Source organism: Leopardus geoffroyi, chromosome C3 (assembly GCF_018350155.1).
Source record: "Leopardus geoffroyi isolate Oge1 chromosome C3, O.geoffroyi_Oge1_pat1.0, whole genome shotgun sequence".
Lineage (NCBI taxonomy): Eukaryota > Metazoa > Chordata > Mammalia > Carnivora > Felidae > Leopardus > Leopardus geoffroyi.
In genome coordinates, this window is record NC_059338.1 from 33,357,408 (window position 1) to 33,377,127 (window position 19,720).

At 38.5% G+C, this 19,720-nt stretch overlaps 1 protein-coding gene across 1 annotated transcript in view; it reads right to left on the reverse strand.

The window, feature by feature from the left end:
* Nucleotides 1-14,843, reverse strand: part of CFHR5 (complement factor H related 5) — a 31,755-nt gene extending 16,912 nt beyond the window's left edge. The window contains exons 1-5 of the mRNA XM_045456681.1: nucleotides 14,678-14,843; nucleotides 11,186-11,380; nucleotides 9,848-10,024; nucleotides 1,313-1,489; nucleotides 48-230 (exon numbers count right to left, since the gene is read on the reverse strand). Of these exons, the coding sequence (XP_045312637.1) occupies nucleotides 48-230; nucleotides 1,313-1,489; nucleotides 9,848-10,024; nucleotides 11,186-11,380; nucleotides 14,678-14,735 (790 nt within the window). The 5' untranslated portion in view covers nucleotides 14,736-14,843. The remainder of the gene's footprint in view (nucleotides 1-47; nucleotides 231-1,312; nucleotides 1,490-9,847; nucleotides 10,025-11,185; nucleotides 11,381-14,677) is intronic.
* Nucleotides 14,844-19,720: the final 4,877 nt, after the last annotated feature.

The following is a 19,720-nucleotide window of genomic DNA, read 5'->3' on the forward strand; positions in this document are numbered from 1 at the left end:
TATATGAAAAGTGCAAAGTTTAAACTGTTGTGTTTACATCTATTTACCAAAACAAGTAGGCAGATTTGTCCATTCTCCATCGATGCACTGTACGTTCTTAGGCCCCATCATTAGAAAAGCGGGATCGCAATCATACTCCACCATTTCACCGTGTTCATACTCTTCTTTCCTTATCTGTTTTGTTTTACCATTGGGGAGTTGAGGGGGTTGACCACATGACTGTACTTGCGCTATCATAAAGAAATTGTTTCAATAATGCTTAAATAGTCTTATAAATCTGGCAAAACGTGGAGTTACTATTTTGGTTGACCTAGAACTAAATTACATTTATGCTACATTCCTATTTTCTTCAGGTTTGCTTTTTATAGTGCACATAGTGTATTGTGTAAAGTCTATTCTTTTTCTCAAATATTGATGCCTTTTTTATAAATAATTCTGAACAAAGAAAGATGCACAATGAACACATATACCGACCACCTAGATATATATGAATGTTACATTTTGCCCAATTAATTTTTTTTGAAGTAATTTAAAGTAAATGACAGACATAGTAAGATTTGACTTCTAAATTCTTCAGAATACCTAAGAAATAAGAACACTGATCAGCACATACAAAACATCTTACTGCATTTCTTTAAGTTAACAATTTTTAGGGCAATCTTATCTTCTTTCTATATGCAAATATCCTGATTGCGCCTACCCCCCATATTGTGCAGGTTATTATAACCAAGATATTAATTGTACCCTTGAAGATTTTAAAGTAGTTCAATGATCTGGATATCATATAAAAGTAAGTAGTTGTCAAATATGTGATATGATATACATATGCAATTATAGTTTTTATTAATTAATATCTTTAAATATATAAAATAACTATCAAAATTTTTGAAAAAGTAATGTCATCTGAAGCAAGTAAAAAATCATAATTCTTTTATATTGAATAATCCATATGTTTATTTGATGACTTCTTAATTACTTAATAAAATATAACAAGGCCCACACAATATTTTTTAAAGTATTCTTTTTTTAAATTGAGTTTGGGGAAAAATCCCTAACATTTCTCAGTCCCAGTGACTATATTTTGATCTATAAAACTCCATTACATATTTCAAAGCACAGAGGTAGCATTACCCCTTGATAAAGGAAACATAACTAATCTATGACCCAGCATCCCTCCTTCTTCTCAATTAAAATACTACTTTTGCCATTTTTTTGCAGTTTGTCAGATTATAGATATAAGATCTGATAAAATACATAGACATTAATATAAAATTTTATAAGTTGTTTCATCAGCTCTAAAATAAATATTGACCTTTACATGTTGGAAAATTAGGTGACCATCCAAAATGATAGCATTGAACTGAATCTGGTCCAATTCTTACAAGTCCTTGTCTGCAGGAAAATTGCAACACATCTCCAGGTGTGTATTTTTCTTGTTTTGGATAAACATGTATGTTAGCTTCTAAAAATGGAACAAGACATTCTATATCTAAAAAAAAATAAAAGTAAATAAATATGTGTGAAATAATCATTGTGAAATTAAATTTAATATGTGCAATACAAAAATAAGATTAGGGGGACTTCATACGCAGAGATGCTTATATTCTTACCTTCAAAAAATAAGCTAATTATTTACACCCAATAAATATGTGTAAGCCCCTTTTAAGAAATTAACATTTTGAACAGCAGAGTAAAATTTTGCATGACAATCTCCTCAGGACCATAATAAATACGGTTTGAGCAGTTACTTATAAATTATTTCACTTATTGAATTAAAGATAATTTTAATAACTTTTATTATTTGTCTATAAAATAGCATATGAATAGTTTTCACACTCAGATCACATGAAAATCATTCTTTCAAGTAATAAAAATTAAAATGCAGCATATTTAATTAAATGATACATATGTTTAAAAAGTTAATAACTGGAATGGCCCAAAGAAGACACATCTAGTACATTTTAAGTAGGAGGGAACATTAAAAAACAAAAACATTCCTGATTTTATGAATGGGGAGCTGTATGTAGTATATGGACTTTTTGAAAAAAATGGCTAAGCAACATGGCTAAGTTGCTTCTAGGTGTTCTGAATCTTTCCATTATACCCAACCACATCTCTAATATCTTTCTAAACCACATCTATAATAACTTTCTAAATACCAATGCATTATGAATGCCTTCTGGTTCAGGTAAAAATGGATATATATATGAATATGTATGCGTATTTTTCTCTTCTAATCTGCATTCGTGGTTCATTTATAAAATTAGATATTGAAATTCACATGTAAAAATACAAATGACATTCAAGACAAATACTCTCAAATCAAGCACAAAAATATGATGAAATATTTTCTAATTAAATCTCAGAAATACTATTTAAACTAGCCAGTTTTATACATTGTTATCGGCAATTTAATAGTTTAATAACAGTTTGTACAAACCCCCTGGAATGTGACTCACTCAGCTTTAGTAAAATTTGTACCCATGCATCTCTGTGTTTTATTCCAATAATTTTGCATGACAGTTCTTTACTTACTGATTGTTTACATTCCCTTTCTTATCCAATTGCAAAAAAAAAAAAAAAAAAAAAGCTATTGAAAATAATTTATCTTGGCTGATGTAGGATTTTCTAGCTGCTTTATTTAAGTGTAATTATCACACAGTGTTGTAGACAGAATAATGGCCTCCCCAAAATGTCCACGTCCTAATCCCTGAAACCTGCAAATATGTTACCTTTCCTTGGAAAAACAGACTTTACAGAAATGATTAAATTAAAGGACTTGAGATGGAGAGCTTATTTTGAATTATCTGTGTGGTAGTGGACCCAATGTAATCACAAGGATCCTTACAAAAGGGAGCAGAGGTGTCAGAATCAAAGTAGGCAATATGACAACAGAAGCAGAGGTTGAAGTGATATGACGAAGGGCCATGAGCCGAGAAACGCAAAGGGCTTCTAGAAGCTGTAAAAGGCAAAGAGATCGATCCTTTCCTAGGACTTTCGGAAGGAAACATGATTCAGTATCTTGATTTCAGGACTTTTCACCTCCAGAAATGTAAGATAATAAGTCTGTATTGTTTTAAGTAATTAGGTTTATGGTAATTTGTTACAGCAGCAGTAGAAAACTAATACATATGGGAAAAAATGTACAACCATATTTAAAAGGCGCATGATTTGGCATGACCTGAGGCATTCTGGGCTGCATTTGAATCAAAGACTTTGTGCAACACCAAGAATGAACTATAATGTAAGCTATGGATTTTGGGTAATTGTGATGTGTCAATTGTCAATAGCACCCTGGCCTGTCAAGTTGAAAATGGGACAGATTATCTTGCATGTGTGGCACAAGTAGTATAGAGAAATCTCTATACCTCCCCCTCAATTTTGTCATGAAACCCAAAACTGCTCTAAAATAAACAAAAACACCAAGTCTCTGGCTATAAACTATGAGTTAATAATCCAATGACACGGAAGAGGATGAAAGTCAAGGAATAAAGTATCTAAAGTGGCTGCAGCATGTATAACCAACTATAAATTTGGTAATGTTTGCTTAGTTTTGAATTATGAGGCAGTTTTAATTCAAGGTACCTTGAAAATAGCTTTAATTTTGGTCATAAATATTATAATGTACATGGCATATAAACAATCTTATTTTGGATGGGCTAAGTGCTTTTCAAAGATCTGTTATTATATCAACATTTAATGTTGGTCTTTTAAAGCTATATGGAGACACCTTAAATTTAGATTATTGTCCATTAGGAAATATCTTTCAAAAGAGTCTAGTGAAAAGAAATATATTCAGAATTGCTTCTATTTCCTGGATAAAAAAGTACTTACGATAGCATGTGGGCAAATGACACCAGACATATTCACTACATACCATGAAATCTATGGTGCTTCCAATCTGTTTTTATTTTCTAAGTTTATTTATTTATTTTAAGAGCGAGAGAGAGAAAGAGAGCAAAAGAGAGAGCATGAGTCGGGGAGGGGCAGAGGGAGAGGGAGAGAGAGAATCCCAAACAAGCACTCCACCATTAGCACAGAACCCAATGTGGGGCTCAAACTCCAGAACCATGAGATCATGACCTGACCCAAGAACAAAAGTCAGATGCGTAGCCAACTGAGTCACCCAGGGACCATGAAGAAATTTTTAATATATATTTTTTTCTCTAAGCAAAAAAATAAATAAATTTTTATAAAAATGGATAAGCATATTCTGATTCAGACAAAAACCACTGTCAACTACAATATCTGATTTTAAATATTTTTATGAAAAAAACCACACTGAAAATATCAGTGTTTGTTTAGTAAATATTGTCATGATAAGTTAATAAATATGGCCATTAGGAGAAAAAAAATAAGGGTTATGCCAGGGAAACTACAACCTAGAATTATTCTTTCAGTCCACACTTTTAGTTTATTAAAAATAACTGTGGGCACCTAGGTGACTCAGTTGGTTGAGCACCGAACTGTTGATTTCTCAGGTCATGATCCCAGGGCTGTGGGATCGAGACCCACATAGGGCTCCACACTGAACATGGAGTCTGCTTAAGATTTTCTGTCTTTCTCCCTCTGTCTCTCTCCCCCATTCATGCTCTCTCTCCCTCTAAAATAAAAAATAAAATAAAATAAAAATAAATTAGCCATAAATCCTCAAATAAAACATTCTAGGAAACAATGTAAAGTATATTAAGTTTTATATACAATAAGGTAAATTATAAATAGATGTATTGTTTTTAAAAAAAAAAAACGAGAGCAAAGAATTCTTGTCAGTAGAGTTTTGGCATGCCCAAGAGAAATCCAATTCAGTAATCTAATAATTTCCTATAAAGTGTTATGGGTGATTTGCAATAAATCAGACCCCTGCATTAGGTTTCACACTGGTTTGGGGTTACTAGTAGGCAGAATTCATTTAACTTGGGAGTATCAGACCAGGTCTTGCATCAGACCAAAAATGGCACTGAATTCGTAACTGGAAAACCAAATAGTAAATAATAAATAGTAAAACAATTGGCTCTAGAGGATTGGGATATGGAAACAGTGCAATGAGAATACAAAAAGGAGTCCATGTATAACTCATGTGAGGTCAGAGGTTTTTAGGCAGACTGTTTATTCCTTTAGTTGTTCAGTAGTAGTGTTCCATGAATCGATATGCTCCTTGTTTTTACTGTAAATGACTGTGGTGGGCTAAATAATACCCCCTCAAAGATGTCCACGTTCTAATCCGCAGAACCTGTGAATGTTACCTCACATGGCAAAAGGATTTTTGCCAATGTGGTCAAGTTAAGGATCTGGAGATGGGGAGATTATCCTGGATTATCCAGGTGTGCCTGATTTGATCAGAGTGATCCTTATAAAAGGCATGCAAGAAAAGTCGAAGTCAGGCAGAAAATTATGTGACCACAAAAGGAGAGGAACAGGGAGAAAACTATTTAAAGGAGCCAAACTGCTGGCTTTGATGGGGGAGGAAGGGGCCCCAAACCAAGGGGCCTCTGGCAGCTGGAAAAAGTATGTAAACAGTTTCCTTGCTAGAGCACCGGAAGGAATCAGCCCGGCCTACACTTTGGATTTAACCTAGAGAAACTGATTTTGGATGTCTTGGCCTCCAGAACTGAAAGGAAACAGACCTGTGTTGTTTAAGCCATCATGTTTGTGCCAGTTTGTTACAGCAGCCACAGGAACCTTATAGCATGACACACTGAAGCACCAATTTCTGGCAGTTCTGTTAAATAAATTGGCTTTAAAGTTTGCCTTTACTCTATCAGCTGAACTGTAGCCTATAAGTGTATTATCACATATGTGCACAAATGACCTCTGACCTAGAGTGTGGTAGCCATGCTAAAAATCATTTTGATCCCTGAAGCCTATAGGACTTTCACTAGAATAGCAGGAACTTCAGAATTTTAGACCTTATTCATTTTTGAAAGGTTTTTCCCAAATACATTTTTTAATTAAATATAGTCGTGTATCAAAAAATAAAAAAGAAGTATATGAGTGGCTGGTAGAGCAGATACAGTGCTGTCTCCATCTTTAATAACTGAGAATCAAAGCATAATGTTTAAAGCTTATAGCATACTTCTGAGCCATTTATGTACAGTTAAAATTCAAAAAACGGCCAAAACTGTTCAAACATAGTATTGGGATCTGATGATAAAAACAAGCATCAACAATTTGTTTTATCAAGTAATATAATAAATTATAGTCAAAAGAGGATGCAACAAAGTATAGAAAATCTTAAATGTAATCCTGTTAATGTGAATTTACTACTTGGTAACATTGATATGTATATTAGAAACAATTCATAAAATAATTTTTGTTTGCCTGAACCTATAAAAGTCACTGTAAGAGAGAAATCAATGTCTCTCTATATATTATATATATATGTATGTATATGGTAACATATGTAAATAGGCAGATAGATAATAGAGGTAGATAGATGATGATGATGGATGATAGGTAGATAGATAGATATAAATAAATAGATGGTTTATTGTATCAGGACTGCAATAAGGTTTTGTACATATTTTGATCTATACAACTTTAGGGGATATCATTTATGCAACTTAAGGAACTGTATGCAGACACCTATATTGGAACACAGGCTAATATTGTTTTGTATTGACTACCTGTCCTGGTGGAGACCTTGCTATGCTAGGAAAATAAAATCACAGTTTGCTCCTGTAAGAAAATCATGGTGGTACTTGAAAGGAGTTTGATATAAGACAGACTTCCCTGAAAATTTACTTGCTATATTTAAGAAAATATTAGTGAGGGCGCCTGGGTGGCACAGTTAGTTAAGCAACCGACTCTTGATTTCAGCCCAGGTTATGATCTCTCAGTTGTGAGATTAAGCCCCTCATCTGGCTCTGTGCTGGGCATGGTGCCTGCTTAAGATTCTGTCTCCCTCTGCCCCTACCCCTTTCGCATGTGCGTGCACGCTCCCTCTCTTTCTTTCATTCTCTCTCTCTCTCAAAAAAAAAACAAAAAACAAAAACAAACAAAAAAACAAAAACAAAAACAAAACCTTTTAAGACTGTAGCATTAAGAGTAAAGGCCATAGGGGCGCCTGGGTGGCGCAGTCGGTTGGGCGTCCGACTTCAGCCAGGTCACGATCTCGCGGTCCGTGAGTTCGAGCCCCGCATCAGGCTCTGGGCTGATGGCTCAGGGCCTGGAGCCTGTTTCCGATTCTGTCTCCCTCTCTCTGCCCCTCCCCCGTTCATGCTCTGTCTCTCTCTGTCCCAAAAATGAATAAACGTTGAAAAAAAAAATTAAAAAAAAAAAAAAAAAAGAGTAAAGGCCATATATCTTTAAAGCATATGATTTACAATGTTAGTAACATTGGATACGAAATGTAAATGCACATGCATATCATGATTGATTTACGAAATGATTAATGATTTTATCAGCATTTCCACAGCTTCTTTGGGGAAACAAAAAGTGTGCATGCTCCAGAGAAAGTTTAGAACTCTTGTTCTAGATATTTATTTTTCTCTATTCTTTTCCTGCATTCCTCTTATCTATTTTTTCATCTTTTTGTATTTCTTTCCACCATTTCATTATCCATTCTTTATTTCTCCCCTTGCTACTCTAATTCTTTTTAAAAGCCATTCCTCACTAAATATTTGTCAACAAATTAACATAGTTGGTAGAAAATAAGAGCTTCCACCACGGTGGAAATAATTTAGGGATTTAAAGAAAAATCATTAATCATTGTTACCTGGATAGTTCAGCATACTCACTTTGTAGATCAGTAATCTTAGCTCAAATAGGTAATCATTTACTCATGGACCCAGAGGTAATTTTTCTCAGAACCCATGCTGGAGTCCAGTTGTTCTGAAACATTGTTGACTCTCCACGGTGTTCTCTCTCTTTTTTTTTTTCATGTTTATTTATTTTTTGAGGGAGACGGAGAGGGGAGCAGAGGATCCGAAGCAGGCTCTGTGCTGACAGCACAAATGGTGGTATCGTGACCTGAGCCAAAGTCAGTTGCTTAACCAACTGAGCCACCCAGCTGCCCCTGACTTTCTCCACGGTGTTCTTGATCCAACACCCTACCTTGGATACACAGAATTTTTCAAAGGCCAACGGAGTCTCACAAAATGTACACAGCAACCAGCTTGAGTGGGTTACTACTGAGTTGAGTTGTCAAATTGAGTTGTCAGGCTTCTAAAATACAATTGCTGGGCTGATGATTGCCATCATCTCACAAAAAGGAAGAGAGCTGGTGCTCGAGATGAGATGACAATGAAGTATTTATACCATAACTGAAGCCTTCTAAGTTATGAGCCCTGTTCAACCACTGGACACTTCAGGTAGGAAGTCAATAAATGTGTTCTTTTGTTATTTTTTTGCAAATATTAGTCATGTGCAAGCCCCTCATAATTGAAAGAGGTCGTGGCCTAACTTACAATACGTAACCGAGTGAGTATTGTAATTCAAGCCGCTTTAAAAAGACTCTATTTTCTAGAAGAATTTAAATATTGAAGTTGCAGAATCACATTAAAAAAAAAAAAAAAGCCAATCAGAAAACTTCATTTCCTGGGGCGCCTGGGTGGCGCAGTCGGTTAAGCGTCCGACTTCAGCCAGGTCACGATTTCGCGGTCCGTGAGTTCGAGCCCCGCATCGGGCTCTGGGCTGATGGCTCAGAGCCTGGAGCCTGTTTCCGATTCTGTGTCTCCCTCTCTCTCTGCCCCTCCCCCGTTCATGCTCTGTCTCTCTCTGTCCCAAAAATAAAATAAACGTTGAAAAAAAAAATTAAAAAAAAAAAAAAAAAAAGACTTCATTTCCTGATAAGATGGAGTAGCTGGTGTCAGCATAGCCTCCAACTGGGAAAACATTAGAAAACTGTATAAAACCTCTCTCTAAAAAACTGGAAACTGGATGGTGCAAGTCCGTGATAATCAAGAAAAGGGGGACAAAAAACCACCCAAACCCCAAAGTTTGATCTGTGGTTGTTTCACCTTTCTGGTAGCACTTTCCAGACTGTGTTGCAGGGAAGGAGAAGCTATACAGATTCCAGCGGGAAGAGCAAGATCACAGTTTTGGAGACCATGGTGGCTAGAATTTACAGGGCAGAGGAAGAGAGAGAGCGTATTATGATGAGAAAGAGCCAGAGACGTTTTCTTAAGAGTGTTCTTGAGTCTTTGGTTGTGTACTAAGCTGTGCAAACAGGATAGAATTCCATGAGCTGGCTTAAGAGTGATTGCCAGGAACTCTTAAAGATGAAGAATTACAAGCGTTCACCCAAATCTGGGAGATCCCATCATATTATAGTTTCCAAAGGAATTGTTTCCCAAATTCCAAGCCACTCGTAAATAAGCCTAACGCTTACAGGTGCAAAATATTTTAAACATGAAAATTGACAGTTTATTGAATTCAGCATAGGAGTTTAGTATACACACAGAAAATAACTATAAAAATCTATCTTAGTCATAGGACATTTTTAACTAGTATTGGACATATTTTCACTTAAATACTCTCTTTTCAGCTGAATACTCGAGTTTTAAATTAAGTTCATTTTCAACTAATGTGATAATTTTCATGGAAACAATAAAAGGGTGTTACTTTAACCTAAAGGTACAGACTTCAAAGTGTTTGTGTTGTCTAATAATTTTACTTATTGCATACATTAGATTTGTGTAGGCAGGCAAACTTTGCTATCTGTACATCTATCAGACACAGTTGGAACTGAAAAACAAATGCATAATGATAAAAGCAAAAGGTGAAATCTACATTTAGCTTCTGACAGTAGGTATATTTATTTTATTTGTTTATTATTTATTCTTTGGATATATTTCTTTTAAAAAATCGCATCACATGTCAGGATGTGAAACGACAGTATTTTACTTACTGGTGGAACTGCATTTGGGGGGAGAAGACCATCCATCTTCCAAACATGTAATGATGTCAGTATTACCAGGAAGGCTGTAGCCGATGTCACAGACAATTTGTACAGTGTCCCCTTCCAAATGTGTTTGTCCTGAAGATGCAGAATGACCATTTTCCACAAAAGGAAAGAAACACAGTCCTAAGGACCAAAAATTGTTTAATGTACAAGGTGGAAGTGTTAAAAAAAAAAAAAAAGAGCAAACTAAATTTGTGTTTCGCAATGTTTTAGAAAGAATGTCAAACTCTCAAAACTGAAATCACATATAAAAACAAAATTTCAAAAGAATTTAGATCATACTACTATATATATGATGTTTACTATATGAAATATAGTCATATATTCCATATTTGGAAGTAAATTAACATTTCATTTTGTTCTGTGGTTTTTATTTAAAAATATTTTATTTTTATACACTTTTCCAGGTACAAAACAAGATTTTAATATACCCATTTCTCTCTCAATTTTCCTAAATGTTTCTTATAGAAGGAGAAAGACCATTACTGTCTCCTTTGTTGGTTCATATGTTCTGCCTCCCATTGTTCTTTGCTTAATATATCTATTCTCTCCAGAGTCTGCTCTTCACGTTCATTGAAAGATATCATTGTAAGAACAAAAGAAGGGATTTATGGAAAATATAAAAGTGAAAATATTTACACTTACGCAATCTTTGCATTGCAGGAATAGTAAGTTTCAAATTGTTGCAAATAGTAAGTTTCAAAACAGAATGAGTATGTAGAAAGACTTGTTTTAAAACTTTTTTTAACGTTTATTCATTTTTTTGATAGAGAGAGACAGAATGTGAGTGGGGGAGGGGCAGAGAGAGAGGGAGACACAGAATCCGAAGCAGGCTCCAGGCTCTGAGCTGTCAGCACAGAGCTCGATGCAGGGCTCGAACCCATGAACCGTGGGATCATGACCTAAGCTGAAGTCGGACACTTAAACAACTAAGCCACCCAGGCGCCCCTAGAAAGACTTGTTTTAAAGGAAAAGTATGACCAGGCTGATACCAAATATTAGGAACTGCATATTAGTAGTTAAACATATAAATCATCAGTTTTTAAAATTAAAATGTGTAAAGCACTTCTAGGTAATATAAGGAAGTTCACACATTTATTCTTCATTTGGTTTTCATAAAAGGCTTTTCAAGAAAGGGCTACATTTCTTATCTTCGCTGGCTTCTCTAGTCCTGATCCCCGTGATTGTCTGCCAAGAGCCCCAGGAGCCCGACATCCCTTCCGGAATATCTTCTCTATTGACTGAATGACACATTCACATCTACTGATCAGGGCATTTACTCACTGAGGCACCTGGGTGTTGGCGACCATCCTTCCTCCCTGCATGTTATGCGATTCCAAAAGGATTTTGAAGGAGACGCAAAACTATATTCACAAGAATAATAAAAAGTTTTCCCAACAGGAACTGAGGAAAAGGGCGTATCTTTCTTGTCATCATAAAGAATTCCATGGTTGATTCTTGGAAAATCACAATGTCCCACTGGGAAAAATAAAACAAAACTGAAGAATTAACCTACATCAGTGAATCATTAAGTCATATTTTAATCATCTCATTGATTTTTTTTCTTTCTTCTAGCTCAAATTCCTTTACCTTATGTGCCTTCCAGTGTACTAATTAGTTGAGAACAAAAAATGATCCCTAATTAAGAGTACAAGAGTATTTGAAAAGGCCATTGTCAATGCAGTTTATGTTTTGGAGTCAGGGGGAATAAAATCTCTTTTGCAGTAACTTCTAGAAGCAAATCCCCCACGGTTTAGGAACACGGCAGGGGGGGTGGTCAACAGCAGTTGTGACCTGTCCCCACAAGGTGCTAGTGGTCTGGGGGCTCATCCGTCCATTCCTTTCTCTACGCTGATGATACCCGGGGGAATCTCTGCCTGAAGTCTCTGTGTCTTCTGGTTTTCCCTGGTGCTTGAGGATGAAGCAGTTTTGTTTTCCCCTTATGCAAAAAAAGGAAACAACTTCCAGAAATTCTGCTCCCAAACCAGTTAATTGGGAAATTCCCTTTTGGCATTTATCTAGGGGTGACTTTCCCTGTCACACGATATTTCACACAGGGGATGCCTGTGGCCTTTAGCCTGCAAAACCTGGAGTTTCTTATCTGACGGTTTACAATTTGACATTTGTCATTCTCTGGTAGTTTGGGAAAAGATATGGAGGAAGAGACACCCCGACCCTGCCCCATAACACTGACATCCGTACCTTCCAGAATTCTTTTTCAGATCTGCTTTGCCCTCCCCTCAAATTACAGCATTTGATTTCCATGCATTTCTACCTACATATACTTTGCCATCCAGAGTGACTTCACTTTCATCTTTCAATTGTCCCTATTCTACCTACCCTTCAACGCTCATTCTACATTAAGAAAATACTCTTTGTGCACACAGCGATGTGCTAGCTCTGAAAGTTAACTTCTTCTGGCAGGCCTCCCTCATCCAGTCACCAAAAGTAGGAAATAATATCTCTTGTCTAAGCTTTCGGATAAAAGCTTATGATGTTTCCTATGAAATACACTCCCTTATATATATACATACATATATCACATATATATATATATTGCATATATATATATACACACACACACACACACATACACACACATAGTTTTGCTCTCTGTTTACTTATTTGTGTGTTTTGCTTTCCTCTGAGCACACTGGAAGGTGTAGACAGGCATGGAGCGTTCATTTTCTTTGGAGCTTTACCGCAGCCTGCAGCATAATATATTGCTCGGTAAATATTTCACTATTGAAAGCATGCAGAGTTTTTATAAAAGTGTTACCTTGATATGGTGCCTTTGCTTTGGGGCCAGTTTCTCAACAGGCACCTAAACGTAAATGCAATACAAACTGACAGGTCATTTAACATCTACACAGCTTTGGGATAGAGCTTCCCTGAAGGTTCTCTGGAAGACTAGACTGAAGATGAAGATCTTTTTCTGGGTTAGGGGTTGTAAAAATTCTACATATTAGTCTCACATTTTATACTTATTTTCCTCTGCTTTTTCCCCATTTAGAAATCCCCTCTTAATGTCATATCTAACAGGTGTTTAAAACAATATGTACCAGACACACAGTTTTATATATATATAAACTGTATATATATATATATATATATATATATATACACTCATGTACATATATGTACATATACATGTATACACATATACATATATATGTACAAGTGTATATATATATATATATATATATATATATGCAGAGGCTGCTGCATAGTCTAAACAGAGAATTTGTATTTTTAAAATTTTTTGTTATTATTTGTAATGTTTATTTTTGAGAGAGCATAAGCAGGAGAGGGGGGAGAGAAAAGGGGGACAGAGGATCCCAAGTGGACTCCATGCTGACAGCAGAAAGCCCGATGTTGGCCTAGAACCCATGAACCAGGAGATCATGACCTAAGCCTAAGTCAGACAACTGAGCCACCCAGGTGCACAGGGAATTTGGTATTTTTAGTTGAGACTAAGCAACTAAGACTGCTATTGGAGAAAAAGTACTTTTACCCCCATCAGCTAACTGTTCTCCTGTGAGTACATCTCAATGCTAAATGTAGTAACAAATTAAAGTTTCAAATCCATAGAAATAGGGTTTTATAACTTTTATGAAGGTGGATCTCTTTTTTTATGTTTATTTATTTTTGAAAGAGAGAGCGTGCACATGGGGGAAGAGCAGAGAGGGAGACAGGACCTAGAGAATCCCAAGTAGACGCCATGCTGTCAGGGCAGAGCTGGACTCAGGGCTTGATCCCATGAACTGTGAGATCATGACCTGAGCCAAGATCAACGATGGACGCTTACCCAACTGAGTCACCCAGGCACCCCATGAAGGTGCATCTTCAAAGTAAAGCATTTTTACTGTTCCTATTTTTCTCTTATGTGAGGACTAAAGAGAAACTTCCCCAAAGAACTTCCATTGTATGCAAAATTTAGCAAGCAACAAAATAGCAAAAGAAAGCCCTGCTGGAAATCAAACAAGACACAGGATTGAAACTCCACTTCCACACATGGTCTAATCAGCTGTCCTGGGCATTGTTAGAGGTTTTGTTTGCAGTTATTCGGATATGATGGTTTTTATTTCAGCGTGAAATAAGATGAGACAGCTTTCAACATATTTTAAGATGTGGCTTATAGTTTTAATAAAAAACGATGCACAATTTCCTTTCACTTTCAAATTTGCTAAAGAGCTCAGAAAAAGCAAAGAACTCATGGACATTTCACCAGTTTATTACACACAAAAATTAGGATATACTGTACTGTTTTACTAAAAAAGATTTTTCTTTATTGATGATAATTAGATTGAAAAAGGAAGTTCCTGATTTAATGATATTTAAATCTTAAATTAACAAATCTGTGAAAATGCAAACATTTTGAAGGTGTCCAATTTTTCTGGGGATGCTTTCTCTAGTCAGTGGCATTGCAGAGTTTATGGAGAATTACACTGAAACGTGACCTTTTCAACTTCATTACATGCAGCTTTTTCATCATATAATTCTTCCCCAAATGTTGTATTTGGTAGCTATTCACACTTTGGAGCTTCGAGAACAGAGAAGATTCATTTCATTTGATTTTTTTTCTTAATTTCATATTAGAAAATATTGATGAAATAGATTCAAATATGATCCTTTATTCAAAATGTTCTTACATAATTATTCATTTTAAAACATACACACACACACACACACACACATGCATGCACACACACACACAACACACACATTTGAGACAAGAACAAAATATTTAGATCTGTTTTCATGTTTTCAACTTACCTTGCCCCTCAACAGTAGAAATCCATAAGATTAGAATGGCATTAATTAAAAGCAGCATGCTAGGTTAGCCCAATCACATATATTTAGAAATGGTCCTGCAATGGTGGTATACCTCCAAATCCCGCTTTCATTTGTGGTTATAGGCAAACTTCGAATTTCAGTGCACTGCCGGGAAGCCAGTGCAGTGAAATACTTTCAGTAAATATCAAAGTTCGCAGAGGGTGGTGTGAGATAACTAATGTTTTCACATTAATACTTTAAAGTCAACACTAGATATTTATCTGAGCAAAATAATAGCTGTGCAACTTCCTTCTTGCGGTTCCTAATTTTCTAAGTTTGAAGCATTCAGACATGGACCACTGAGGAGGAAAAGTAAAGCCCTTTCTTATCTTCTTTCTGGCCAGGAGGTCAGCTGTTTCAGAAAGCTAGGTCATCTGTGTAGGTCATCTGTCCTCATTTTAATACCATGTCAATCTTCAGTTATTATGAATTCTTCTTCACACTGGCATTAAGAATTAGGTTCCCTCTTAGTATTTTTTCAGGGTAGTCAAGAATAATTCTGCCAAATAATGCTTCCTGAGATTTTTGGACAAAGTATATTTCAAACTCATTTAGGTGGGACTTCAAGAATGGCTATGACCCAAGTGTGGTAGACTCCGTCTCCAAAAGGCAGAAATAAAACTGGGCAAAATTATGTACAAAAAATAACCATGCACAGTTTCTGTAAATTGGCTAAAGAGCATATTGTTGAGAAATACTGATTAAAGAAAATCTCTGTAAATCTCACTAAAATAGAGTGGCTGCTCCCATCCTTCTCTGATTCCTGCCCAATTCTGTGGCTCAGAAGTATGACCTGGAATGGGCAAGGCAGGCATTGGGAACTGGCTGCTATGCTGCCCTGTTAGGGCAGAATGACTTTATGGCAGATCTTGGAAAAAAATCCACATGCGATGACACTGTTGAATACAATAGAGATTACAGTGGGAAACAATCTAGGAAGGCTGATATCTCCCCATGATACTGTTGTGTCTGTTACAACAGTAACAGATACTGTTGGGGCAAGAAACAAAATGGCAGGCCAGCCAGAAATTTAACAGAAATTTTGCTTTGGAAGCAAAAGACAGCCAAAAAGGGCTACACTAAGATGACACTTATTGCTGGTGGTCCAGAAATCACTGGACATATAACGACTGTGCCCAGTCAGACAAACCAGAGAGAGCCCTGCGAGCTACTAGTCACTGGTTAAATGTGGAGCCGACTTTTATACTCCCTGAACTTTGAAAACATTTCCCAAACCACACACAGTTTCAGAGACAAAAGGTAGGATGTTTAGTGGGCCAGTGTGTTTAAGCATAACTTCCGACCAATGATAGGTTGATTTAATTAAGTTATGCTGACTCAGAAATGACTCCTAGGAAGTCAGACTAAAAAATAAGAAGAAATAAAACCTGAGCAATGACATCAAAATCTGTACGCTGCAACGATCAAGCTCCACAGAATTAGTCTGGGCTACTTAACAAACAAGTTAGCAATAGCAACAGTCCTTGGTTGGAGAGGATTCAGAATTCTACAGTATGTTATCTAAAATATCCAGTTTTTAACAACAACAATATGAAGAGACATGGAAGGAGATCGGGAAGTGTATCCTGAACACAAGAGGGAAAAGGGCAATAGAAACTTTCTTTGAGTGGGTCTAGATTTTGGAATAAGCAGATGAAGATGTCAAACAGCCATTATCAATATGTTCAAAGACCTAAAGGAACCATGTCTAAGAAGTTAAACACAAGTATTATGACAATGACTTATTGAATGAAAAATATGCAGGCCTCTTAGGTCAAGGTAGCCAGGGACCTGGAAACATCAGGAGAGGTCAGGTCACGGAAACTCTTGGGGTTACAAGGCATTGCCCAATTCCATGCCTTAACCTACACAAATGTACTACATTTTCACTGAAGGCAGAGCTGGAGGAATCTGGACCGCCTTTCCAGGGATGGGTCTGGCGGGCTGGCTGGGTTATCTTCTAATAAGAGACATCTAGGAAGTGTGATAGCTGCTAAAGCCAGGGACAACAGCAGATAATAAATATACGTGGGGACTATCATCCATTTTAATGGACCCCTCAGGACAATTTTCAAGGGGTGCGGTTTCTCCACCCTTGAGGTTATGCAGGTGGTCAGGGATGGACCTTAGCCACACAGGCTTGGGGCTGGGGAGACCAAGGACAGCTGCCCAAGGGTGGGTTTTGAAGTACATACTGCCCATACTTAAGCCTTGCAGGGCAATGTAGCCAGGACCTGGAATAAGCCAAATATTGGGAGAGTCTGGGTCACAGAACAGCCTATGGGGGGAACCTCGCATCTGCATAATTCCAAAGCTTTAACCTATACAAATGCACATACTCCTCCAGAAGACAGAACTGGAAGAATCTGGACTGCCTTGCCAGGACAAGGCCTGGTGGGATGGCCGGGGTGTCCTCCAATAAGAGATAACTGAGAGCCTTGATTGCTGGAAAAGTCCAGAACCCCACTAGGCAACCAGTCCAAATGGGGATTGACAGTCGCCAGTTTAAAGCTGCTGCCTCAGAAGATAATCAGGAGGGACTGGGAGGGCTTGCCAGGGTCTCCACTAATAAGAGACATTAGGGAAACTTGGTTGCTGGAGAATCTCCTGGTGTCTCATCAGGCAGTAAGTCTGCGTGGGGACTGACTGTTGTCCATTTGTCGGTGTCTGCTTGAAGCAATTTTTCAAAGGTAGGTTTCTCCATGTCAAAGCCTAACCAGGTGGTTGGGGTGTAGCTGAAGCAACAGAAGCCTGGGACCCCTTAAGGCAGCCAGTCCTCATGGGGCCTGTCACCCATATCAGTGGCTGCCTCAGAGGGAATTTCACAGGGCTAGAAACCTCCTCTTTTGAGGTTGTTGGGGATAAACCCTAGCTCCACAGGCCTGGAGAGCCTCAGTCACCCAAGGGCAGAATACAGGGTATGTACTGCACATGTAGGAGCTATATAGTCCAGGGAAGCCAGGGACCTGGGACAGGCAGTGACGGCATAATCCGTCCATAGGTGAAGCTACTGGGGTTACGAAGCATCTGCCTAATTCCAAGGCTTAATCTACACAAATATGCATATTTCCATTAGGGGCAGAACCGGAGGAATCTGTGTTGCATTGGCAGAGCGGGGCTAGGAGTGCTGACCATGGTACCTCCAATAAGAGACACCTGGGGGCCCCCTGATTACCGATGAACATCAGGGCTCTGTCGGGCAGCCAGTCCAAATGAGGGCACTGTTGCCAGATTAAAGCTGTTGCCTCAGAAAGACTTTCTAGGAGTGGGCTCCTTCTACTCAGGGGACATTCAGGTAGCTGGGGTCACCCAGAGCTCCACAGCCTGGAGTGCCCCTGCAGCCCAAGGCCAGGTGACAGGATACAGAGAACACATGAGCAGGCATGGCAGTTCAGGCTAGCCAGAAACCTGAAAGAGGCCAATGTTGGGGGAGGCTCATCACAGGAGAGGGCTATTAGGTGTACAAGGTATCAGCCTAATGAGTAAAGCCTACCTGCACATTATGGAATATTCCTCCCCCTCCCCCGAAAAACAGAACTGGAGGTTTATTGACTGCCTTACTAGGAAGTGACCTGCCTGGCAGGACAGGGTATCTGCCATATGGAGGCACAGGGAGTCCTGATTCCTAGAGAAGCCCTGGAGCCCAGCAGGCGGCAAATCTACCTGGTAACTGACTGTCACCCTTTTGTACCTATTGGCTCAGAGCAATTTTCAAAAGGTGGGCTCCTTCCACACCAGAGGCTATGCTGATGGTTGAGGCCTGGTCTGAATTTCACAGGCCTGGAGAGCAGGGTCTGCCCAAAGCCAGACTTTGGGGTACATACTGCCCATATGCAGGTCTCCCAGGTAAGGGGTAGCCAGGGACCTAGAAAAGAGGTCAAGCATCCAGAGATATCAGGTCCCAGAAGCATGCTCTTGGGGTATAAGGAATCTGCCTAATTCTAAGCCTCCAACCTACATAAATGTAAATATTCTCTCGGAGGTCATAGCTAAAGTAATCTGGATTGCCTTGCCCTGAATGGATCATATAGATGCCATGCTTCCTCCAGTAACAGATTCATGGAATTCCTGATTGCTGGAGAAACCAATAACCCTATCAGGTACCAGTCCAAATGGGGAATGCCTCTAGTTTAAGCTGGAGCCTCAGAATGATTTTAGTGGGGGTGGGCTCTCTCCACCCTACAGGTCAGCAGGTATTTGGGGACCAGCTTGACCTTCACAGGCATAGAGGGTCCAACAGCCAGGAACCAGTTGACAGAGTATGGACAAGTCAAGCATAGGCCCTATTAGTCAAAGTAGCTACAGTAACCAGGGACCTGGAACTGGACAACGTTGGCTAAGGTTGGGTCACAAAAGGGGGCATTTGGGATACCTGCCATCTGCCTAATTCCAAGGCTTAGCATACAAAAAGACACACATTCCTGCCAAAGGCAGAGCTAGAAGAATCTGGACTGCCTTGCCTCAGTGAGGCAAAAAGAGATGGCTGAGAAACCCTGTAATAAGCAACACCTGGGATCCTTGATTGCTGGAGAAGCCTGAAATCCCATTGGGTAGCCACTCCAAATGGGGGCTGACAGTCAGTAGTTTAAGCTGAAGCCTCAGAAGGAGGCTTCAGGCTCTCTCCACCCTACAAGCTAGAAGGTGTTTGAGGACTGGCTTGAGCTCCACAGGCCTGGAGGGCCCCAAAAGCCAAGGGCCAGCTGACAAGGTATGGACCATACACGTACAGGCCATGCAGGCCAAGATGGTCAGAAGGAGGCTATTAGGGTACGTGGCACCTGCCTAATTCCAAGGCTTAACCTCCACAGATGCATATATTCCCCCTGAAGACAGAGCTGCAGAAGTAAAGTTGGGCTTGACCGGGCAGGGCTGGGCTAGATGGCTGGAGTTCCCTCCAGTAAGAGACACCTGAGAGTCCTGATGACTAGAGAAGCCTGATATCCCATCAAGAAGTCATGCAAATGGGGACAGATTGTCTTCGGT